Below are 25,788 nucleotides of genomic sequence, written 5' to 3'. Positions count from 1 at the left end.
TAGTAAGAGTGTTTTATTAAACTAGTTGGGCTGTGACTCATGAACACCTACGTGATCTCATGGGCTAAAAAAAACGCACCATTGTTTATAGACTATTCGTGTATTTCTGTTTTTAAAAGCTGAAATTCCTTCCTGACGATAAAAAACTCTTGTTTATTTGACTCGAGCCCCGAGAATTTGAAACACGTTGGACACGATAAACTGAGCCTGGCCCCTCATCCTCATCCTCATCCTCATCATCATCATCATCCACCTCCTCCTCCTCATCATCATCATCATCATCATAACCTTCCTATTTTTGGGTTGTACTCACTCTCCCATGGCAGGCAGGCAGGTGAGGAAGTGTTGGCTTTAGCAGAGGATCAACAGGATTAGAGAGCATTTACCCAGATTTCCCAAACAGACGGGGATGAGATTCCTGCCTCCTCTAAGTCTCCGACAGCTCGTCTGCCAACACACACACACACACACACACAGGGCGGCACATGACTGCCGCTCTCTAATAATACCAGAGTGTTTGTCTATTGACATTTCCCCCCCTTTCTCTGTCGCTGTGGTGGAGGACAATCCTCAGAGAGTGTACACAAGTCCAACGGCAGGAGTTTGTGCCCTTGATGTAGCAGCTCCGGGTTTATGAGGATGTTCCATTTCAAAGGCCTGGGAACAGTGTCGGCTGTATACGGATGTGTGTGTTTGTGTGTGTGTGTGTGTGTGTGTGTGACCTTTCCGGCATATTAATTAATCTGGTAAATGAGCATCAGGCGGCTTTTTGTGTTTGTGTTGTTGGCCTGTGATTGCGATTGCTGTTGCGTGCGTTTCCAATTAGACAGAGCTGATGATGTTGATGTTCTGGGCAACGAACGCTCCAACAATGAAAAACACCGACTTCAACTCAAAGAGAAAGACTGAGGCTGTTGTGCACGTTGTTTCTTTAGCAGTTAGTATATTCGGTCAGAAACCAAAGTAGCATTTGATAACGGAGAAGTTTGTCCTGAATAATCTTTGCATTTTGCAGTTAATGGGTCAAATTATTGGTCAAGTTATAACTTTAACCTTTAAATTCAGTTTCACACTGCAAAAACTCAACATTTTTAGTCAAAACAAAGTTAAATATACTTAAAATAAGACTCATCACATAAAAAGTAGCTTGTTTTTAGACAGTTTTTACTTCTCTAAAACATATTTTCACTTAAAATAAGTAGAAAAATCTGATAGCAAGTTTTCTTTCTCATTACAAGCACAAAAAACATGCTTTCACTGGCAGATTTTTCTGCTTATTTCAAGTGAAAATTTGTTTGAAACAAGAAAATTATCTAAAAACAAGTTAATTTTTAAGGTGATGAGTCTTATTTTAAGTGGAAAGAGATTAGTTGAAATGAGACAAATATTCTTGGAAAGATTTGAGTTTTTGCAGTGCAGTTTTCTTGCTGAGACACCTCGGTGTGAACCAGCGTCGCCAAAAACGCACGAATTTGGACTCAATATAACATCCAGCTCCAGGAATAGTCCTCGGATTAAAACAAACCCCCGGTCTCCTCCACCAACTATAACAAACTCTCTGGCATATTCCTGTAAATCTCTCTGTCCAAATGATGTCAAATTTTCTGCTAAAGTTTATAAGGTAGTGGCAAGTCTTGTAAACGGATCCAGAGAGAGTTATGTTCTTCACGTTCCCTTCTCTTCCTGCTTTTATTTGGAGGGGGGGCAATATGACCTGCTCCTCTTAACTGCTTTGTTAAATGTTACATCACCCTTTCACACAGATCCTCATGTTTCATAGCAGCAGAGGAGGAGGCGTTTGGTTCATGAACTTACGGAGAAACCCGCAAGGTGTTTAGAAGTGAAATGACAGATACAGTACACAGTAGCCGTCGTCTCTTAAAGCCGACAGTTTTTGAGCGAATGCAGAAGCGTGCATGCAGAGTGAAGTTATATACGTTGGTGAATGCGTGAACCCCCCCACTACCCCCCCTCAGCAGCAGCAGCAGCAGCAGCAGCAGATTCCCAGCGCCTCCTACAAACTGATAAGGTCAAAGGGTTCCTCCTCACTCCTCACAAACTTAACTTGTCTTATCTCCTCCTTCCTTATTTCGGAGGGGCCATTCTTCTACCGTCTCCCATTCACACCCTATTCTGAGCTCCACGTATGGAGATGACCCCCCCTCCCCAACGCCCCACACACCTCCGCGGCTAAGGCCAGGGTGGAGATGGGACTTTTACATATGTAAATGTTGGCTCTTAGAAGCGGAGGATGCAGGGTGAAAGGTGATGGTCATGGTTGAGTGCTTTAGGAAGTAGAGGGATCATTACATAGAGGAGGAGGACAAGGAGAAAGGGAGGGTGGGGGGGTCCCATTCAGTAGACACCCACCGCAAACAAATCTGCAGGAGCAGGGATGGCACCCCCTACACACACATTAACACACACTATACACACACACACACACACACTGTGGGCCCCTGAGCTGAGCCATGCAGAGGTAGAAACACAAACTATTGAATTCCTAAAAACACAAACAGCAGAAAAGATTTGGTTTGTGCATAAAAAGGGATGACCAAGAATCATCGGTAGCACTTTATAATAAGTACACACTATTAAGCTTATAAATTATTGGTTAAGCATGAATTAATACTGAATTCATCATTAATAACACATGAATACTCATTAGTATGTAGTTTATAAACACAGTTAAACATGTTTTAAGCACTAACTTTATTTATAAACTACATACTAATGAGTATTCATGCGTTGTAAATGAAGAATTCAGTATTTATTAAAGCAGAAGTAAGTGGAATATTTGTGTTAATATAAGTCTTAAATAGTTATATCTTCCGACAGCAATCACTTATATAGAGTGTTTGGTCTGAAACACGGGTCTGTCAGCCACTCTGCTCTGCTGTAAGCCGAGGAGAAAACTTTCCTTGTATCCTACAACCTTTATCCAATGAGGAGAGAGAACGGCATAAAGGGGCAGTCCTCTCTGTGTGTGCAGCCAAGGGATGCGCGTGAATGTGGTGACGTAGGGACGAGGGCGGGGACTGCTAACTCCATCGGCTGACAGGAAGTTAGCCAAAACAACCGGATCGCTTACTTCTGCTTTAACGTTATGTGAAAATTTACATTTTTTTTCAATTAGAAGAGACAAAATCAGGAGTTTAACATTTAATCTCACTTATGAATGAGCCGGTTTGAGACCTCACTCTGAACCCCCCCCCCCATCTTATTTTAGACAGAGTATTTCCTACCATTAAAGGGCCTGGTGTAGGGAAATCCAATCTGAAGACAGGAGGAGTGGATCTGGAGAGTTTTACCTTGGATGTTTATGTGCGACTTGGCCAAGTCTTAAGCCTCTGGAAGTCTGTAGCACACGACAGCCTCGCTCACAATAACTCATTGAACATCAACTCTCCTCCCCCCCTCCCTCCATCTCCCCAACTGGTGTCAAACAGGGTGACTGGATCCTGCTAAAGCGAGGAACATGTGAGCGTAACATAAATACGCACTTAATGGGGACCGAACCGTACTGGTACCTACAGTCCTCCTGGAGGAACTCCACATCTCCGTGGGATCTGGAGATCTGGTTCTTATCTCACATGATGATACGTGTTGTGCATGTGCGGTTGTGCACGTGGCCTCTGGTTGCTGCTGTGTTGTGCAGATGTGTAGTGCGATGGGCTGTAGCTATACACCTGCTGGTTCTCCCTGCACTTTTCTTGCCAATTTGATCTCTTGTGGTGGTGGTGGCAATCAATAAAAACAAGGATACCAATCGTGCCACAGCAGTTTTTAAAGGTTAAAAAGGAAGAGATATTGATTCGCTGCACTGGGCTGCAAATGACATTAGTTTCTCAGCTGAATGCACGGCTCCATTGTGGTGAGAAGGAGGCGTAATAGGCAAAAGCAACTGTATAATTTAAAAGTATTTGACTGTCAACACATACAATATAAGTCAGACGCAAGCCTATACTTTAACGGTAATTTTAACGTTTTGCACGCAGCGGTATGTTTTCCCTTCTCCGAGCAAGTTCTAGGTGCTATTTCTAAGTTTCTTCTTCTAAGCTCTGTTTTTTTTATTTTTATGGCAATGACACATTTGGATGAAAATAAAGAGCTGACGGCAGACTAAGGATCCAATTTTTTTTTTTTTTTTGCCCTTCACAATAAGAGCATGAAACTGAAGCTGAGAAAACACTTGAAGCTGAAATGGACCTGAACCTTTAAGTGAAATGGCGCTATATAAATAAAACCGACTAGACTTGGCTTCCCTGATCTTTTAGCCGCTGGCAAGTTTAACTTTAATGATCTGTTATTTATACTTTATCTATGTTGAACAGAAACTGGTTTTTCAGGATGTTGCTAGTTTGGCTTTTGAGGTCATCTCGTTCTGTCAGTTTGACTTTTGATTTGGAGACTGTACTAATATTTTCCTAAATAGATAAGTCTGAATTTAAGTGTTATTTTAAAAGATGTTTGCAAAAAAAAACAAAAAAAATTTCCAGGAAACTTGGAACCATGATATTTTAACATGTGTTTAAAGGATATAAGACAATTAAGTGTAATATTATCTGTAGGATCCTCAACACTAAACCAGTGCTGTGAATACATTTACCAGAGTGACTACAATGATCTAATTCATTGTTCTTAACTTTCTTCGAGGTAACTTGAGACCAACGAATGATTCATTGTTGTGCAAGCATGACTCTCTCATTCAGTCTGAAAAGAGGAAAAGATACTGATACCGTTGTTTACACGGTAAATCAAATGTCAAAACAGCCTTCACTCTGTTTGGACAGATATGAATTTACAGCTATTTAGTTTTGTCCTTTAAACTTAAAGAGTGAGAGAATGACACGAGGAAGAAGAAGGAGGAAAGAGGAGGAGGAGGAGGAAGGGAAGCGAGGCGATACAATACGATCCAGACCGTTACGACTGCAGAGTCCGTCCAGTCATTCCACTGGTGCATGGAAACATGTGCTGTACATGTGTGTTTTGCTTCTCAGGTCACTGCACAATCAGGAAGAGAGAGAGCAAGAGAGAGGGAAAGAGTGGGCTGACAAACTCATCGTCATTGCTGAGAGCCAACAACAGGCCCAACAGCAGCAGAGTGGCTTCAGTATCTGTCTGCTCAGGGAGCATCGGGAGTGTTGGATCCATTAGTGTCTTGCTCTATCTGATTTACAGGTCGTCCTCTCTCATCTGATAATGCTTCAGGCTCCTTGAATATTTAAAGAATGGTTGTCAGATACCTGCCAAACAAGCCTAACGAGATTGATGGAGAGTACAGTGGTATCAGTGAGACAGATGATTGGTCGGCTTCTCTCTTCACAAATGGATTTCTTTGTTGGCCGTTAAAACGTTTTCTTTCTTTCTTCTTTTTTCTTTGTGCATCATATCGTGTTGGCTAACAGGATGTCGATGTGAATGACACCCATCATGGGAAAGGCAGTGGAGCAGTGAAATTTTGCAAACACCCAAGTTTCACTTCCCCTTTTTTCTGTTGAGTGGAAATAGATCAGAGTGTTTGTTCTAAGTGCTGGGAAGGGTCTGGTTTTAACAAGTACCAGCGCTCAGCTTCTTTTTTTTTTTTTTTTTTTTTACCTCAGAATGATCTAAGCTAACCTTCTGGCCTCAAATCTTCTCAATGAACCCCGGATCAATCGGCGTTAGTATCCTGGGATATCAGTCAGCCACTCCTTATTTACTCTTGTTAAGAGGCCTGTAAATAATTGGTGTGATCTCCAGCTCAGTCCGACTGTCATCAGGTGATCGACTCGCCCACTCGAGGGTTTTTCTACCTCTGAGAAGCTCTTTAGGTCGGCTGATTGATGAGATGTCGTCCGATGAGTTTTGATGCATTTGGATGAAGCAGCTGAGCTCGCACAACTCTCCTTCCAAACCTGCTCAGGTCACAACAGCAACAGAACCACCACTTGTATTAGATGTTTGGATTTCTCTGCATGTTTTTTTGCAACCTCGTCCTCCGTCCTTGTGACGAACCCTCCGAGGTTTCTGCTCATGAAGTTGTCTCTTGAAGAAAGTAAACATGTCCGCCTACATCCTGGACAGTATTCTTGAGTCATAAAGAGGTTTTCTTTTTTTTTTTTTTTTTTCCACTTGTGCTCCTTCAGTCTTCTGGGATTATTTTCCATTTTCTAGTTTTCCTGCGTGCACCTGCTCTATTAGACTCTATACCCAGCTGTTGGCTTTGGCAAAAACCACCTACACCTCTTGACATCTCTCTCTGCGATAGATTTTCCTTCATGTGCATCATCACCTCTTTTACTTATCCACCCGGTCTCAATGGCAACTCCGAATCAACGCTCGCTTTTGAAGCCGTAAACTTTAAGTACTATAAGAGCGATGTATCTCCAACGTATAGGCCTTCGAATCGGCGTAAGAAATGTGCAATAATCCAAATACCGCAAAGTCTAGGAGGAAAATAACTCATAAGAGAAGTAAAACCGTCAAATATAATCAGAAACTTGATGTTTCCACGGTCTTTGGTAGCATGACGGATCCTCAGTTTTAATTGGCAAATGTTCTGACGGCTCACGTTTTCCCTATTGTCCACTTCACTTTCAATTGTGCCGCGTTGGCTTTTTATAAACGGCCCATTGACCAGTCGTAAATCTCACCGTCCCGCTGCTGTTTAGTGGACCTGATAGAATACATCCCTGTCCCGGGACATGTGGGGGGGGAGACGCTCCGACGTTGGAAGGCGAGGGATGGATGTAATTAATCTGACACAATATTGACTCTTCACTCTCTGCCCCTCAGCCCCCAATATAGCTGTCCCCTCTTAATGTTTAATGTGGCCATCGATCCGCGCCCCCACCCCAACGCTGAAACTGAAATTATATAATGAGCTCCCACTGCCCACTAGGGAGGATCCTGTATGTGTGTGTGTGTGCAGTATGGAGGAATGCATGTGTGTGTGTGCAGTGTGTGTGTGTTTCCATTGGGTGGGTGAAATCTGCCTTATCAGGAGGAGATAAGACACAGAAAGGATGAGACACCTTGCCTGGAATTATCAGCAGCAACACGCCACATCCACAGGTCTCTTCTTGCAAAAACCCCACCCTCCTCCTCCTCCTCTTCCTCTTCCTCCTCCTCCTCCTCCTCCTCCTCCTCCTCCTCCTCCTCCTCCTCCTCCTCCTCCTCCTCCTCCTCCTTCAGGATCTGGACTGTAATGCTTCACGCGGCTTCACGTTTGACCCGCTCTTACCCCTTTCCTTCCCCTCTCCACCTTCATGTTGATTTATCTGTGCTTTATCTTTATCAAGTCATCTATCAGCCCCCTCCTCCTCCTCCTCCTCCTCCTCCTCCTCCTCTTCTCCTGTGGATCAGCGAGGAATCGATACGACCGTACGCTGCTCAGCTCAACCCGCCGCACACCTACTACTGTCCTGTGTCAGCAGGTTATCGTAGTATAGGTCCGCCCCTGCAGCCACCGCCTCCACTCACGTGCAAGTGCGTGCAGCAGAGTGAGATCCGAGTCTGAGTCCGAGCGCTGAAAGCAGTGATGGCAAAAACAGTCCTCAAAGAGATCGTCTGTTTTGTTACATCTTGGGTTTAATTTTCATAGCTTTTGGCCGCCATTTTATTTTACAGTTACAACAACATCGCACTCGCCAAAGTAACTCCTCATGATGTGGGAACATGCTGACAAAGCTGCAGCAGAGTCAGACTGAGGAGCAGGAAGGTTTAAAGGAATAGTTCACCAAAAAAAATGAAATTCAGTCATTATTGACTCACTCTCATGCTGATGAATACTCCGGAGTAGTTTTTTATTCCTGCATCTAGAGACCCGGGAGGCCGGCTCGTAGTCCAACGACAACTTTATATGAGAGTAATAGCGTCGGACACAAAAACGCCCATAAAACTACACAAAAACCATTTAATATTCCTGCTTGTCCACTGCAATCCAAGTGTCCAAGTGAACGTGAGAGCGTGCACCAGGAAAATTCAATAGTTACTGTATTGAATACTGTTTAGGCTGTAAAAATGTCCTAAATGACGTAATTTGGAGTAAACTCTGGACTATATCCCTTCAGGACACTTGGATTGCAGTGGACGAGCAGTGTGGAGGAATATTAAATGGTTTTTGTGTAGTTTTATGGATGTTTTTGTGTTGGGCCCTATTGACTCTCATATAAAGTTTTCGTCGGACTACGAACCGGCCTCCCGGGTCTCCAGATGCACTTTGAGGAATAAAAAACTATCAGAATGAGGGTGAGTCTGAATTTCATTTTTTGGTGAACTATTCCTTTAAGGCCAAAGGTGTGATTTCAGACAAAGTTACTGATTATGATCAGATGTGCATGAGAAAACTGGAGGAGTCGTGTAAACAACAAGTCTAGATCCTGCAGGAAAATGGAAATGCTTTTAAAATTGTTTGTCTCAGAAACAAATAATTGTTATAAAAATGGTCAAATCCAAACTCCACGAGGAAACGGCGTGCACGTGTACAGTGGAGTCCAAACTGAACAGGGCGATCTGTCTAACATGTGATGGATGTTTACAACTGGCAGTTTGTTTAATAACTCCACTGATCGACTTCGGTCTCTTTTCTAAATACCTGTGGCCGGCTCTGGGATTTGTGTAAAACCAGTGTAACCGTCCGCCTGCTTGTGTTTCTCCTTGACCCGTCTGCAGCAGCAGCAGCAGTCGCTGTGTTTCCACATCTCACCAAAACACTTTGGGTTTTGTACGGTCCTGTTATTTCCCACAGGAACGACGGCCAGAGCAGAAACTGAAAAACCCAACTTTTTTTTTTCTTTTTTGCTGCTTTCACATGGAGAAATGTTCACACACATAAAAAAACACACATTCTCTTGATGGACTCAGAGTATCTTCTTATTAGTCATTAACTACTGTTATTTCTAAGGCCTCGCCCCTTCTTTTTTCTTCTTTTTTCGCAGCATCTGTTCCTCTCTTCGCTTTCGAAAGAGAGGAAAACATTCCAGCTGCAGAAAGCTCAGCCGAGTAAACACACGACTGCCGACACAGAAATGCACATGAGCATCTCAGGGATGCACTGCAGCGCACTCAAACCTCTCTTTCCCTTCATGCACACACACACACACCTCCCCTTCACTCTCCTGTAATAAAACACACAGTGCCGTCCATTCACAAAGCTCTGCTGCTGCTGCTGACACTCGGCGCTGCGCTGCCTGGCTCAAATCCCCGCGGCCCCCCCACCCCCCACCCCCCCTGGCTTTGACAGGGCTGCTCTGAATCAACACGACGGAGGAGTTCAGCTTTTTACTTCCCGACTGGAAGCTGTTAAACGCCTATTACGCTACATGCCTGCCCTTTACACAGCCACTTTTTAAATTGGATTTGATTGACTTAAGATGACTGAATAATCCTGGAAACAAGCGACAACTTGTGGATGAGTGTGTCGCCTTTTCTAGACATTAAAAGTTAAAGAGATGTTAATAAAAAAAAAAAAGTGTGAATGAAACTGTTTCATGCACTTAAAAAAAAACAAAAGTGATATTCAAACTGACAGAAAAACAGGCCTGCACCTCTCCTAGGTGTTGTTAGTGCTGGAATAAAGGCCCCAAATGTCATGAATGAACGTTCACTCCCCTCAACTCAATGTGCTGCCTCAGCCAGACTTTCACAACCGACCCATTCATAAAACTGCAGGGCTGAAGTTTGCATGTGTGTGTGTGTATGTGTGTGTGTGTGTGTGTGTGTGTGTGTGTGTGTGAGTAAGTGTGGATCAAGCCAAGTGTGTTTATGTGTAAGTGGATGAGAGGCTGTCAAAAGGAATCATCTGTTGGGAGTCAGAGAAATCAACCGTTTTACTCATAAGCAAAACAAAACAACACGGCAACAAACACACAGCTCATTGAGGAAGCGTTACTCCCCCCCCCCCCTCCATTCCCCACCCCCCCACCACCCGGGAGCGAGTAACCGAGCTGCATCCGCGCAGATCTGGCAGGCACCTGGCTTGTTTTTGCGCACTTTGTTGCATAGCAGCTGTATTTTGGAAAGTGGAGAGCGCAGAGTTGCATGTTTGAAGGAGGTTGGGGAGGAGGAGGTGGAGGCGGGGGTGGGGGAGTCAGGAGGGAGGGGGGGGGGGGCAGAGAGAGAGAGCTCAATCCACCCATCGGCCCATGCTCCAAATAGGGTCTGATTGGACCAGTTCTGATCCAGAAAAACAACCCAAACAAGAGGAAGGCTGTGAATTCATGACAAAGCAGAACTCACACTGCAGCGGGGAGGGTTCGCTGGAACTTCTCCCTTCTTTCTTTCTTTGTTTTCATCTCCTTTATCCTTATTTCTCTCTGCCTTTCTTCTCTAATCAATCAATCAATCAAACAGACAAATTAACTGTCCAATTATTTCTGCTTTTCACCTTTGAATATTATATATATCAAACAAACAAGGATGTGAAAGTGTCGCTTCATCTTTCACCAAGAAACAAAACTTTGCATGAAAAAGACAAATCAGATCTAATTAAGATTGAATAAAAAAAAATCAAACAGAGGAGGCAGATTTCGAAGGAGCATGTGTTCATATCTTTGTTTTTTTTCCTTCTCTACTTCCTCTACACCCCTGACCCCCCCCCCCACCCTACTCCCTTTCTATCTCTCTCTCTTTCTTTAAAAATCTTTCTTCCCTCTCTCCTTTGCTTTACTTGCTCTGGTGAAAAGCACTGTAACGGCATTCTATAGCCACAACTTCCTATATAATTACTGCAAGGCCCAAAACTAAACAATCGTCCCACACAAGCCCCGAAAATCGCTGGATTAGTTCACATCTTGGAGCACTCAATGTGTGTGTGAGCAGAGAGAGCGAGGGAGAGAAAAGGGAGGGAGAGAGAGATAGAGAGAGAAAGAGAGAGGGGGGAGGGGGAGTCCAGATTTTTAAATTCAACTTAGTTTGTACAGACACAGGAAGGGAGGGAGGGGTTTGGAGTATCCACTTGAACAGGAGAGAGAGAGAGAGAAGAGGAGGGAGGAGGGGGTCTGTAGTACTGTAGGGCTTTTTTATGAATGAAGACTGAGGGAGAGAGCAGCCGAGGACTTGGAGAGAGAGAGAAGGAGAGAAGGAGAGAGGGAGAGAGGGAGAGGGGGAGGGAGAGGCACACTTCCTCTTACGCACGCAGGGAAGAAAATTTATGAATGGGTCACATCTCTCGAGCTGCTCCAAGTGTAAACAACATACTTGAACAAAGAAGAACGAGCTCTTAGCGCAGGAGGCAGCTCCCAGCTCCACACACACACACACACACACACACACACACACACACACACACACACACACACACAGACACACAAAAGTAGTGACACGTTCAGACGATTTTAATTAACTCTCTGCGTTATAAATTTGACGGACACCTCCATGTGTTTCTTCCATGCACCACACTGCAAAAACTCAAATATCTTACCAAGAGTATTTGTCTTATTTCTAGTCAAAATGTCATTTCTTGGCAAAACAAATCTTATTATACTTAAAGTAAGACTCATCACATAAAAAGTAGCTTGTTTTTCAACACTTTTTACTTCTTTCAAGGATATTTTCACTTGAAATAAGTAGAAAAATGATAGTGGAGCAAGTTTTTCTTCCTTATTACAAGCACAAAAAAGTTGCTTTTACTTACTTTACTTTTACACTGCAAAAACTAAAACTAATCTCTTTCCACTTAAAATAAGACTCATTACCTAAAAATTAACTTGTTTTTAGATAATTCTCACTTGTTTTTCAATTGAAATAAATAGAAAAATCTGCCAGTGAAAGCAAGTTTTTTGTGCTTGTAATAAGAATGAAAAACTTGCTCCACTGTCAGATTTTTCTACTTATTTCAAGTGAAAATATGCTTGAAAGAAGTAAAAATTATCTAAAAACAAGTACATTTTTAGGTGATGAGTCTTATTTTAAGTGGAAAGAGATTAGTTTTGACTAGAAATTAGACATTTTGACAAGAAATAAGACAGATATTCTTGGAAAGATTTGGAGTTTTTGCAGTGCACAGGCGGTAAACAGACAAAGGGAATGGAGGAAGGTGCCGTCAGCTCAGCAGCGCACAACAACCAGACAAGACTTCTTCTGACCGACAAGACCAATCACAACAGTTGAGTGGGGGGTAAAACAAAAAAAAGTGGTGCACTGTTATCACCAATGGCTCAATTACCTTTAAATACACACACACTCATACACACACACACACACACACACACACACTCACAGGCAGGTCAGCAAGTACATAAAAGTTGCATGTTTGCGTAACCCTCCCTGAATGGCAGCCTGCAGACAGAGCATGCTTGTTAGCTGTGAACTATAAGACAGAATGGACCAGATGAGATAGATTTACCAGATGTGCAGGTATTGCACAACTTTGCCCCCCCACTCCCCTCCTCCCCCGTTCCTCCTCCACCACCACCCCTCACCCCCTCACCCTCTCACCCCACCGCCTCCTCCTCCTCCTCCTCCTCCTCCTCCTCCTCCTCCTCCTAATCTAACATTCCTACATGTCCCACTGCTTTGCTTTCACGTCTCCTCTTTTTCGCCGGCTCGCTCTTTCTCTCCGTTCTCTGTCAACAACACCGCGCCCATGCAGGTAACAACCTGACTCAGTAAACAACAATGTTTAATTTTCTTTCTTGTTTTGTTTTTTTTGTTTTTTTTTACCAGGGCGCCGTTTTTCAATGGAAGCCTCAATTATATACGGTCACCTGGGATTAGAGCTTTGCTTTATGATTTTTTTTTTTTTTTATGTGCTTGAGTTTCCAAAACAGGTGAGTCACCTGTTTTTAAAAGAACATCCAGACGGTGTGAATGCCTCTCGGCTCATTCATAATGGGAGATGATAAGTCTTTTATGCCTTTAGTAGACCACAAAGGAAGAAGAATATATATATATATATATATAGAGTCGCTTGTCAGCTTCAATTTCCCGTCAGTCAAATGTGAATAGAGATGCTCCAACTGGACTGTGTGTGTGTGTGTGTGTGTGTCTATTGACTGTGACCGGCAGGGACACCGTCTGTCAACGCCGTGTATAAGTGAGCTGCCCGTCAAACCGAGTGCCCCCCTGACCCCTTGCAAATCATACCCGGGTCAACCGTTAGCAGAGCCCTGACAGCTGATTGGCTGACAGGGCCAGAGGGAGGTTAAGTAGACATGACCTCTGCGTGGCCCCGGGGTTCATCTGCGCTTCCTCCTCGGCATTGTTGGTCCGACACGCGGTGACAATGTCGCACAGGGCCCCGTGTCACGGAGGGGCTGTGACTCGGAGCCGGTTAAAGCACACGATGTTTACACACAAAGGACACATGGGGGTGTTTTCAGGGACAGGAAGTGGCTTTGACTCGGCCTGAACGCTGTCACTTTTACTTTGGTAGAGGAGATTAATTCTGGAGTTATTCTCTCTTTAAAGGTGCGACCCGGATCCACGCCCATCGCCCTCACTGTCCGTCAGTGTCGCTTGCTGCTAAAGACGAGTGGAGAAAAGCTGTTTGTGGAGCGACCGACGCACAAACTCCCACCCAGATCCTGAATCGCCATTGTTAAGACGCACAAAAAACAAAAAAGGGAAACTCATTCAAACAGTTCAGCTCAGTTGTGCCGCCCAGGAATTTGCTTTTCCATTTTACACCTTCCGATGTGCACAAAGGGGCCAACTTTGTACCTGGGCCCTGAATCATTTTCTCCTTCTTGTTTTTTTTTTTTTTTTTTTTTACTGGTTTCCTGCAGGGCCGTACCCATTCAGCTTTTTCAAAGGCATGCAAATGGATGACAGCAGCACATAACGCCGGCATCCAAATTCACGTCATGACCGGCTCATTAGGCCTTCTGTTTTCTGCAGAGCTCTGTCTGCCAGGGAGATTACTGTAACATCAGCGGGTTACAGTATCCCCACGTAAGCCTCTCTCGGCGTTTCACAGCCAAAAAATTTCACCGCCGCTTTCATTCCCACTTTTTTCTCATGACATGCATACTTCCAGCCGGCCCTCTGCTTCCCAATACTACATCGATCAGTATGGGACCAGATAAGAGACACTCATACTTTCACATTCAGTCACAGAGAGGACACATAGAAAGTACTTACAGTTCTCAGAATGGAAATCAGGAACAAATTGCTCATCGCTGTCAGGAACCTGAGCTGAAATGAGAAGATGAGAAAAAGCAAGGTCACACATTTTGAAATTATTGTTATTATTATTATATTTTAGAAAAAAAATTGACCTTTCCCTGTCTTCACTTTCCTCCCACACTCTTTTTATTCTGCTCCTTGAAATCGGAGCCAGAGCCCCAGAGCCAGAGCCAGAGCCTGGCCCGGCCTCATCCAGGCGACCTTCACTTCACTTCATCATTTATTTTTTCATTTTTTTTGGTCAGCAGCATGCATTGCAGGCACTTTGCTTCTCCATAGATCAATACACCAGAACGTGGAGCCCACACATGTTGTTGACCTGTCAGCCTTTTTTCCTGCTTTTCATGTGGCTGTAATGTTTCTTCTTAGTCATATAGACGAATGAGTTGCAGCTATAGCTTTGTGTCCATCCAAACTTTATTAAACATTGACGCGCTAACGGTCAGAGAGCTTTAAACACGTGAGGAAATCTGTGACGAACTAGCAGCTCCTTTGTGAGATGTACGGGAGGAGGAGGGGGGGGGGGGATTGGATTGTCTAACAGTGTAAAAGCAGTCTGGATTTCATCTGCAGCATGGGTGAGGGATCACGGCTCTGAGTCAAACTGAAAGCAGATAGAGAACCAGGAAGCTGGACTAAAAGCAGGAGGAGAAGCAGCAGCAGCGGTGGCGGCAGAGTGAGAGACTGAAGCACTGTGAGGTTAAATCACTTCTTGTCAAACGGCTCCTATCAGCTGTGAATTAATGTGTTTTCTATGGAGCAAACCAAGATTTGATAACACGGCGGTTCCTGTTCAGACGTCAGGACTGGTCATATATCAACCTGCGTCACACTTGGAGTTAAAGCCCCATATTTTACACTTGTCCCGTGTTTTATTTAAGACGTTGATCCATAAAAAGAATAAGAATACCCCCCCAAAAAAACATCAGTGTGGTTTTCTCTGAGCCTCTCTTCTGATTGGCCGACTGTTTTCTACGTGATCAAATAAATATAGAGCAGAATTCAAGTAAAAAAAAACACAGAAAAAGCAAATCCTGCAAGTGTTGGATGGTGGGTTCAGGTAGACTGCTTAGTTGTTGTGACATCACAAAGTGACAGGAAGTCCTGACGGCTGGTTTTAAGGCTCAGTTTCTGAATACAGGCTGTGTGCATTTCTCTATGGACTGAGGCTTTGATACTTTCACAGTATTTATATAGAACCTAGAGCTGCTTTATAATCACACTACACATGGACGTCTACCTTTATACTGTATGGAGCTTTAACACAAACATCTACCTTTATACTGTATGGAGCTTTAACACAAACATCTACCTTTATACTGTATGGAGCTTTAATACAAACATCTACCTTTATACTGTATGGAGCTTTAATACAAACATCTACCTTTATACTGGAGCCTTAATACAAACATCTACCTTTATACTGGAGCTTTAATACAAACATCTACCTTTATACTGTATGGAGCTTTAATATAATAGAAAGTAAAATGTGCAATGATGACATGAGCCCTGATTTAAAGAACATACAACATTTCTTGGTTTGCTCAATAGTCACTTGTGGTATTGCACAGTTTCAGTCTCTTTCTCATTCTGAAACTCATCGAGGATCTAACTGAAAAAGCAGAGTCAGTGATGCCAAGCCCAGGTGCAGCAGAGCTAGACAGACACTATTGTATGCCTCTTTTTTTTTTAGGAATCCAAACCCATTCACAATTGTCCCGTTGGAGCTTTGGACTCTGAGTCACACAAATAAAGTTAGAAAAGCCCAAATCATTTGACTGCCAACACCCTAGCAGGGGTGAGGAGGTCACCGTCACCCGCTGAGGAATGAGCTCGCTGATATAACATGCGCTACCTTTTTTTTTTTTTTTTGAGTTTATGAGTTTAAAATCAGAGCTAACAAACCTTTCAACCTGGCTCTCCTCCAACTCCACAGGTTTTTAAGGTTTTTTTTTTTTAAGTGTTTCCATTGTTTTCAGGAGTCACACTTGCGTCATGGTGCAAGCTAAGTGGAAGGGAAAAGTTGATGGCTATCATTAAATAGCATGAACGCAATCAGGGGCCGTAATGGGCTTTCGAAACAAAATGGCACCACATTGCAGGGGTATTCCAGCTTCATTCCCTCGCTTTAGCAACTCCACAAACATTCAGAGATGGACAGAGTACTCGACCCCAGTACTTAAGTAAGAGTACAAATACTACTGGTCAAAATTTACTCTGTTACAAGTAAAAGTAGCTCAGTCGACATGTTACTCGAGTAAGAGTAAAAAAGTACTTGCTTTTAAAGGTACTTAAGTATCCAAAAGTACATGCTTTTAAATTTACTTTAAGTGAAGTGAGTAAAGTGAGAGTAAATTTCTTATTTTTCACATCAATGAATTACTATAAATTTTTCTAAATGACTTTAAGGAGCTTTTAACTCTTGTTTCTGAGAATGAACTCTCTGAAACCACCTGCACTGATGTGCTGCTTTTAGGGGTCAGGGTTTCCTTCTTTGACAAACACAGCTTGTGTTCAATAGTATTTTAGAAAAAAAAAAGAAGAGCAGACCTGAAAGTAACAAGTACTTTTCAGCCTTCCTAGAAATTACCTCGAGTAAAAGTAAAAATATTTGTCTTGGAAATGTATTCAAGTATGAGTAATAAGTACCAAAGAAATCTAAGACTCAAGTAAAGTACAAATCCTCTGGATATGTACTTAAGTACAGTACTCAAGTAAATTTACTCCGTTACTGTCCACCACTGCAAACATTGTTTTAAAGAAATACATACAGTACATAACTACAACTTCTTGTTAGGAATACTATATCAAAGTAGATGTCAATCACCCCCTATGACCCAGCCTTCCTTCATCCTTCATCCTTCATCCTCCCTGGGCCTCTCCTGTCTCACTTCATCCCCTGCTGCTGTGGTTTCCAGACAATGACACACAAGAAGACAGAAACCAAAACTCGGAGACACAGGGAGGGAGAGCAACAGACGCAGAGGACAAAAAAAAAAGAGGAAATAAGAAATTCAAATCCACTTTCTTGTCGTCACACTCCTCCTTCCTGTGCAGAGGAAACCGGACGACGGCGGCGGCGTTTTTTGGAGCATGTTCAAGATAAATGACATTGATTTTCTTATATAACGCTGCATCCTGTGGCCTACTATAGCATAATATCATTACTGCCTTTTAACTTTTCGCTCTTTAAGCCCTGGAGGGGGGGAAGGCAGAGAAATTAAACTGCTGCATGAGACAAAGCAGGAGGCCGATATGTTGTTGTGCAGAAGAACCGACAATCAATCACTTCCACTGGTTTCAACATGTCCAGAGTGGAACACACTGGACCTCGTAAAAAAAATGAAAGAAGACGCAGAAGAAAAGAAACACAGATGATGGTGGACCGTCAGACAACATCGCCACAACCTCCCATTGTGTATGTGTGTGTGTTGTTTGCGTCTGTGCGCTTTCCTGTGTGTGTGTGCACGAGCGCTGTGTGTGCATGTGTATCTGATTTGTTTCCAGGAACACCTCGTCAGGGGCTTTGAGATGCAAGTCAGCACAAGAAGGAAAGTGTGTTTATACGAGCACAGACGCATGTTCTCCCCGATGCTTCCAGGCACCTTGAATGACTTTTTTTTTTTTTTTTTCTTGCACTCACAGTGGGAGATCCTGGGAGGAGCTAAAGCAGCTTTCAGTCATATAAACCTAAAGGCCAAAATGAGACAAGATGTGACAAGCTCCTGAACTCCTGCCATTCAGCTCTTCACCCTCTCTGTCTCCCTTTAGCTTCCGCTCTCCTTTAACACACACACACACACACACACACACACACACACACACACACACACACACACACAGAAGAAGAAGAAGGGAAAAAACTCCCTCCAGCTAACCAGCTTTTACAATCTTGGGTGAATCCCTCACAACTGCAATCAGTCATGATAAGGTCTTTAATTAATGCAACAGGAAAGGAGAGGTCTTAGCTGGGGAAGCTGAAAACAAGCCAGTACTTAGGGTTAAGTAACACTTTGATAAAGTTACACTTCCATCTTTCTTCCATCCCTCCTTCTTTTCTTTTTTTTTTTTTTTCCACTTTGCCGTGAGTCGACAATGAGTATATACCACCCAATTTGTAACAGTCAGTGGCTACAGGACGTTTCTCTTCAAAGGAGCCGCCTCATCAAACCTTCTTCTTTCTGAGCTCTATGTTTTTAATACGTTTTGATTTTATTTGCCCAGGGTTTCAGACACTCTTCCTGCTGCCACCTCAACACAATGAACTGTGATAAATCACATTTTAAAACGACCTCTCCCACACCTTGTACTCACCGCTCCTCTGGGTGCCCTGAGTTCACAGGGACTATTTCTTTGGTAGAAAATAGCTCCAGTTAAAACTAAACTCAGTGAAATCTGTGGATGAGTCAGAATAACCAGAAAAGACAAATTTTTTTGTTTGTCTTTTGCAGTCTCTCTGAACTCTCATGGCTTGTTTGGATGAACCCAAAACTCTGGAAAAGACAAGATTCAACTAAAAGTAAGTGAGAAGTTGTTGTTTTTTTTTTGTCTTTGGTGAACTAAAACTTTAAAATCTGTGAATACAAATAGGCTCCTTGACACCCATTGTTACAGTTTTATTGGCTCTGGCTCTTTTAGTCTTTGTCTGTGTTGAAGACAGTGGTGTGAAGTGAACTTGCTGGTTTTTGACGCTGCATGTGAAAAGGGGAGAGAGAGGGGGCGAAGCTGCTGCTGTTTGTCGTAAACAGGTCGTGGCTGTGGCCTCTTGTTTAAAACGTCTCTGTCTGGTCTTCTTGAGACAGATGCGACCGCGTCACCGATTGCATCCGCCTCACTTCCCCTCTCAGCCTGACCTGTAGTGCACCACGGTGCATGACTCAAAGTCAACTCAACACAGAGACATGGGCAATCTCTAATTATTAGAAATATTATGAAATTTGCTGCATCAGAGAGAGAGAGCACCACCCATACACTTCATGTAACACATTTACAAAGCACTCTGCCTTGGAGACTCTCTACTCCTTCTTCCCTTGTGTTTTTCATTTCAAAACTTCAACTTTAAGACACAGATCGTCTCCTACTTCGCTCTAAAGTCCACTCTCAGTATGTGTAAGTTGCATATTGGACCACAACTGGCTCCAAAATAGTCATGATGTCACAAAATTGCTTTTACATGCCGTCTTTAAACTGAGATTTAAGGTGAGCACAGACAAACGGTTCTTTCTTTCTTTCTTCATTCAGCAGATGAAATGTGAGAGCAGCCTCGTAGCTGTGGACGTGCATCATCATTCTGCACAGCGAAGGTCAAACATCCAACATCAAGTCAAGCAGCAATAAGCAAAAATGCTATATTTTTTAATGTGTGTGGAGGAGAAGGAGGCTTTAAAACAGGATTCATGGTGTGTGGGGGGGTGTGAGGAGGTTTACGCTAGAATATAAATGTCAAAAATGAGTGGCGCTTCCCTTTAAAGCTCCACATCAAAGCACATCAAAGCAACCGACACAACAAAATTCACACCTCCTGGTGCAATTCTCATTTTAGACCCAACTGTCCTGCCACTGTTGGCCTGCAGGTTAGCACCAAAAACAGCCACATTAATGACTCACGGCTTGTGTTGTTTACCCCCCCCTCCATCCCTCCATCCCTCCATCCCTCCATCCCTCCATCCCCTCCCTCCCTGCACGCCACCACCACCCCAATCCAGACATACAGTATAATTACTCTATTAGGGCTCATGTCATCATTGCACTTATTAAGTCTACAAGCTGACAATTGCCTCTGACTGGGCCTCATTTCATCGCTATGTGCCTTTGAGTGACACAAGCCAAATAGCCTGTTTGTTTGCATTGGCCGCTGGCTGGCAAGCACACTGCATGCCAACATGGCCAAAATAGGACATGCTCAAAGCTAATAATGTCCCGTCTGTGTTCTCTCTGGCCCCCACTTCTTTTTTTCTTCTTTTTTTTTTTTTCCTTTTGCAGTGTTGTATGGTTTATGAGCATGTGTGTTGCATCAGAAAGTTTGGGCTTCCCAAACAACACACAGCAACACACAAGCAACAGCCAAACAACGTCAATAAAAAAAAATTAATAATAATGAAACTTTGTTGGTTTGACAGGAAACCAAACAGGTTCCTGTTGTTCACCGATCACCAACGCAGCAACAACCACCACCACCACCACCATCACTACTGTCATAAATGATGGACATCATCACATAAAAAAAACACTAATTCAGCAACAGAAAGATAGAGAGAAGGAAAAAAAATTCAGCCTGCAGGCATTTCTCACCTTCTGTGAGCCATGTCTCCTGGAGTTGGCTTAAATCCTGGAAGAGGTCTGAGGAGACAGAGAAACACAATCAATACACTGCAGACTGACAAGCTGACAGCTCACAAGACTTATTGCTGTCTAATATGAGTCTCCTTAAACCCCCCAACAACAACATCATCATCATGCTTAAACACAGACACTGACTTTTTTTGCCTGCAGGTTCATAAACTAACCATGCGTCATGTAAAAGACAGCAGTCAGAGGCCACAATCTGTGAAACTTCCACTTTACTTTACCTTCAGATTCCTGAGGGGGTAATTCTGTGTCCATGTATTTCCTTTTCGCTGCCATCAACAGTCTATTTAGGGGCCCATTTCCTTGCGACTTCTGCAAAACCCATACATGTTAACAAGAGGAGAAGTGAGAAACAAGACTCCGGCAGGACATTATAGTGTCCAACACAGATAATAATGGACTGCTACCATGTTTTAAACTGTGGCCAGGAGCAGAGTAGACATCAGCCTAACCAGACTAACTAACTTGAAGTGATGCGAGTGAGTGAGTGAGTGAACCACTTTTGGACACGTCTAATTCAGGTCAAATAACGTGGATTTGTACTGGGAGTCTACAGCATATATAGGTGAACACGTTAACAACAACAAAAACAACACATTTCTCCGTTGTGGAGGAGAAATCGTGGCAAAAACAAACGCGCTGTTTGTGTCTGAGGAAAGTAAAGTGACCATTTGGCACCGGAGTGACGCGCCGCTCGCTGCACGGACATTATCAAACAACAGCACTTGCTCTGCTTCACTTCACTTTAGATTAAAGGTTGTTTTTTTTGTTTTTTTGGTTGCTGGTTTGTTAAGGAAATCGCTTTTCACATAGATACACACAGCTGCTTTAGCAAAAAAGAAGAAACTCGTGCAGGCAGCTAGACGCGAGACGGCGGAGAGAAACACACAGAGAGAGCGATAAAGCCCGGTAGCAGAGTCATTAAAAAAGAAAAAAAAAAGCACTCGCACATCTTATTTTTCATGACAAATCAAGTAGTAACACAACAGTTCATCCATACGTACATTTGCTAAAGTGTAAGGCACTTGCTGGTCCAAATATCCATCCATCTTATAATCCATCCGTTAACCGTTTGTGGTCATTGAGGCTGAAGTGAGTGCGATCCACGGCAGCCTGCATGCACGGAGAGGAGGGAGCGCTGCTTGTGAATGGAGCTGCGTGGAGGAGGCTGCATGCATAATGAGCTCCATTCACAAAAAATGCCGAGGGGAAGTGATGGCAAGTGATTACCCAGCGGGCTGCTCAGCTCTTTACAAATCTCCTTTGTGTGTGTGTGTGTGTATGTGTGAGTGTGTGATAGACAGCTCGTCATTTACCTACAACTTTCAGGTGAAGCGAGTTTTGCACCTTATATTTCCCCCACTTTAAAGAATAACACAGACTCGTTGGGTTTATTTGTGTGCGTGTGTTTAAAAAAATAAAAAAATAAAGCAACATCATGTCATAACGCACGAGGCCGATGAATAATGAGTGTTATTTAGTGGCCTGTTCTGTTTCTCGGGCTTTTTGCCACGTCTGCCCATGCACACTGCCAGGCTCCACTTTCTTTAGGAAACAGTCCAGCTCTTCTGAAACTGTGAGGGGAAACAGATGTTGCGTTTTTTAAGTCGAGTCACAGCAACAAAACCCGAACTCTAACTGGATTTAAAGAAAGAGAATAAGAAGAAGAGGAAGAAGAATAGAAAAAAAGATCAGTGACAGTTGCAGCTCGGACAGAGTTTGGATGTTTCTGCAGGAGTGTATAGTGAGTTTAGCTGTGAGCGCCAGCTGTGCTGTCATTTCTCGAGCAGACATGATTTGGGGGAGAAGAGGGAGAGTTGCTTTTCTAGCTCGGGCCAGAGGAGCCTCCCGATTGGTCGATTTCCTCTTTCAAGGGCTCGAATTTCTTACCATTGTCCGCATGAATACACTGACTTATGAATGAAGTCTCGGTTCCCTCCGCGAACCAATCAGAAGTCCGGTAGTCGGGCTCCTATAGCAACCGTGGGGCGGAGCTTGCCCCGCAGCAGCCAATCATCTCCCTCGCAGACTGTGGGGCTTTTATACAGGATTTTCCAGTTGTTTTTCATTCACAAAAAAGAGAGAGAGAGAAAGTTACAAAAAAAAAGAAAGAAAAAAAGAAAGAGAGAGAGAGAGAGAGAGGGAGGGAGAAAGAAAAAAAAAACTTCCATTCATAAAAACCTGCCCTGGCACGAAAAGTCCTGACATGTTTTTCTTTTCCTGCCCGGACAAACTCAAAGAACCTCAAACTTTGTTTACCTCACTTCATGTCTGGTCCCATGAGCCAGGCAGGAAACAGTGGCCCAGCCTCTGCAGGAGACCTGCAACATCAAAACTGACGTCAAAAAAAAAAAATCTGCTCAGGAATATTCTCGCTCACATTCTTGTGGTTTTTAAGTCTTTGCCAAAAAAAAAAAAAAGAAAGTTCTCCACAAAACTTTGTACACAACAAGCAAGAGAGCACAGTGAAAGGCCAGAAGTGAAACTGTCTGTGTGCGGCCACGAGGAGCCGAGACAGGAAACGAAGCTGTGATGGGATCTGAGTTTTGTCTCTGTGGCCTGATGATTGAGATTCAGAGACAGAGAGACAATCAGGAGTTTCAGAGCCTCCTCTTCCTCCCTCTCCCTCTCTCCTCATCGTATCTAATCCAATCTCCATAACAGGTGATGCTGCACATGTTATTTCCTGCTTAATGATATTTAGATGCACATTTAGATGTACACAACAGGCTATAAATAATACATCAGCCGGCCGCTTGGCTCGAGGATATTACAAAAGTAGATCATTATGACTGTTTAGTAGTTGTTTCATTAAATTTAAGGCACTATATTCACTCAGTATGGACACAGGGCGCAGCCTCAGATGGAGCTTAAGGAGCTCCAACATCCGGAGCGAGATGATGCTCCGTCAGAGTTAAGAGGAACCAGTCGAGGTGGTTCAGGCATCTGATCAGGATGTGTCCTTCCTGGGGGCTGGAGACCCCGGACACACTGGAGAGATTATACAGTATCTCATCATGTGGCCTGGGGGACACCATAGGGTCTCAGGGGAGGAGCTGGGGTCGGTGGACTATAGCTACACACTCTGTGAACATAGAGAGAGACTAGTTTTATCTCTTCAGTCATCTGTAAATTATTGAAATGGAACAATCAGAGGGGAAAAAGTCGACCTCCACTCTCCAAACCACTGGACTCAACAGGAAAGAAGTTGTTCTCATGGTCAGATTTGTGTTTTACATCAAATCTGCATCAGTTTCAGCTGTTTAGTATGAAAACATGCAAAACTTACACTGTGCATGTGGCAAACATAGAGCTTTCTGCACTCTTTAGCACATTAGCATTTATCCCAAAGTTAAACCAGATAGAGGCTACAAACTGTTTAAATGTTTATTTATCTAAATAAACATCTAAGTTGAATAATGTAGATATCTTTGGTTTAGTTTTAGCTAATAGGTGAAAAAGAGGAAGTATTCAGTTCCCCAAAAAACTTCAAATACAGTCAACAACAAGAAAACCTGTCCTTATTTAAAGCTCTTTTTTTTTTATTTTGTAGGAAAAATAATCTCAGGAGTTTCTGCTGATGGTCAGATTCCCTCTGTATTTCATTTCCGCTGCCTAATTTTGTCCCAGATATTAATGCATGACTCAACACTATCGCATTGTTACCACACAGTGTTGGCACATTTTGTTTGCACGTTGCTAACCCACATGTGACACGGGACACACGTCATCAGCTTTTTTTGGGCGAAATTTACTGTTTTCCATTTAAAATGCTTTTTTTTTTTTGCTTGTGAATCATCCCTCTCTCTCTCTCACACACAGACACACACACACACACACACACACACACACACACACACTCTCTTGCTCTCTCTCTCTTTACGCGAAATTAACTTCTCACATGTGAAAAATATTGATATGATTTCAAGTCAATAAAAGAGAGTTCCTCATGTGGAAGGAAACCGCTCCCCTCCTCCTCCTCCTCCTCCTCTTCCTCCTTCTGCTCCTTGATCACTTTTCTGCCATGAGTCAAAACTTTTTACGTCCTTCGCCGCTGTCACATGTGATCTCACACAAGAATCCAACGTGGAAGAAAAAGTGGACTTTTTTTAAAAACGCGGCACGTGTTTTTCAAGGAGCACATGTGTTTTTAATTCACATCTTTAAATGAAAAGAGGTGTGGGAGGTGAAGGGAGGGGGTGGGGGTGGGGTAGGTGCAGAACCAGCCTGTGTTAAATACCTACATGTATTGATACACCTACATCCACTAGAGTGCTGATGCGGTGCTGCACAGGATTTACGACTTCTTCAGATCCTTTACGATGAATTGCAATAGTAAAGAACATACAGTGCAGCCATAGATCACCTCAACATGTATTTCATTCACAGTGCACACATACACAGGCACACACACACACACACAACACAGCAGTGAAATGCATTGTGAAATCTATTGTAATAGTCATCCACCCATGTGTCTAATATAGCTTTGTCAGCAGAGAGATAAGTACTGACAGAGACAGAGGGGAGACATTTTAAGTTCAGTGGAGTGGAGTCAAAGTGCTTATTGATCAAAGCTGGCTGTGCTTGATGGATGGCTGAAATGTTATTATAGCCTCGGCTCAGCTGCTCCAGTTATGGAAGAGACAAGAGTGAGATGGAGGAGGATAAATGTACAGTAAGAGAGGAGAGGAAAGAGAGAAACAAAGGAAGATATAGAACTGTGGAAGTAAAGCATGAAAGTGAGTGAAGGAGGAAAATTATGGAAAAGAGAGAAAAGACAGAAGGAGACAGAAGGAGACAGAGGCAGAGGCGTCAACACTTCCCTGTCTTTCCTCTCTTCCTCTCTCTGGAGCCTTGCCTTCCTCCTCTCTCCTCTCTCCTCTCTCCTTCTCCTCCCTCGCTCCTGATAAAGGCCGATGGTGACTGATAAACAAATGAAGATTCCTCTGATAACGCCAAGGACATCACACCAGGATTTACTTACTGGAAGCAAAAAAAATCCAATTATAACCCACTTATGTGTGTGTTTTTTTCCACTAAACTCGAAGCTGACACAATTTTAACTGTTAAAAAAAAAAAAAGTATATTAACATATGTTGTGATGTGACCTTCACACAATGTAAGTCACATTCCTGTTTGTATACACAGGAAATAATAAGGAAATCAACAAAACAAGTTCACCATATGGTCTACTTTCGATCATATCACATGATCTTTATCCGTCTTTGAGTTGCAGATGCTTCAATTTCCACTGTTTTCTGAGCATTAACCTCGTCGTCCATGTTTAAGCTGACATGAAAAGAAACAAATGATAAAATATAAGATATA

At 43.2% G+C, this 25,788-nt stretch overlaps 1 protein-coding gene across 1 annotated transcript in view; it reads right to left on the bottom strand.

The window, feature by feature from the left end:
- etv4 (ETS variant transcription factor 4) overlaps positions 1–21,723 on the bottom strand; it is a 35,756-nt gene extending 14,033 nt beyond the window's left edge. The window contains exons 1-4 of the mRNA XM_085761843.1: positions 21,462–21,723; positions 20,679–20,769; positions 20,401–20,448; positions 14,065–14,118 (exon numbers count right to left, since the gene is read on the bottom strand). Of these exons, the coding sequence (XP_085617969.1) occupies positions 14,065–14,118; positions 20,401–20,448; positions 20,679–20,769; positions 21,462–21,518 (250 nt within the window). The 5' untranslated portion in view covers positions 21,519–21,723. The remainder of the gene's footprint in view (positions 1–14,064; positions 14,119–20,400; positions 20,449–20,678; positions 20,770–21,461) is intronic.
- Positions 21,724–25,788: the final 4,065 nt, after the last annotated feature.

The sequence above is a fragment of the Trachurus japonicus genome, chromosome 19 (assembly GCF_045865225.1).
Source record: "Trachurus japonicus isolate A0001 chromosome 19, Traja_1.0".
In the NCBI taxonomy this organism is placed as follows: Eukaryota; Metazoa; Chordata; class Actinopteri; order Carangiformes; family Carangidae; genus Trachurus; species Trachurus japonicus.
Note: the sequence above shows the minus strand (reverse complement) of the source record. Positions and strands in the feature narration are given on the sequence as shown.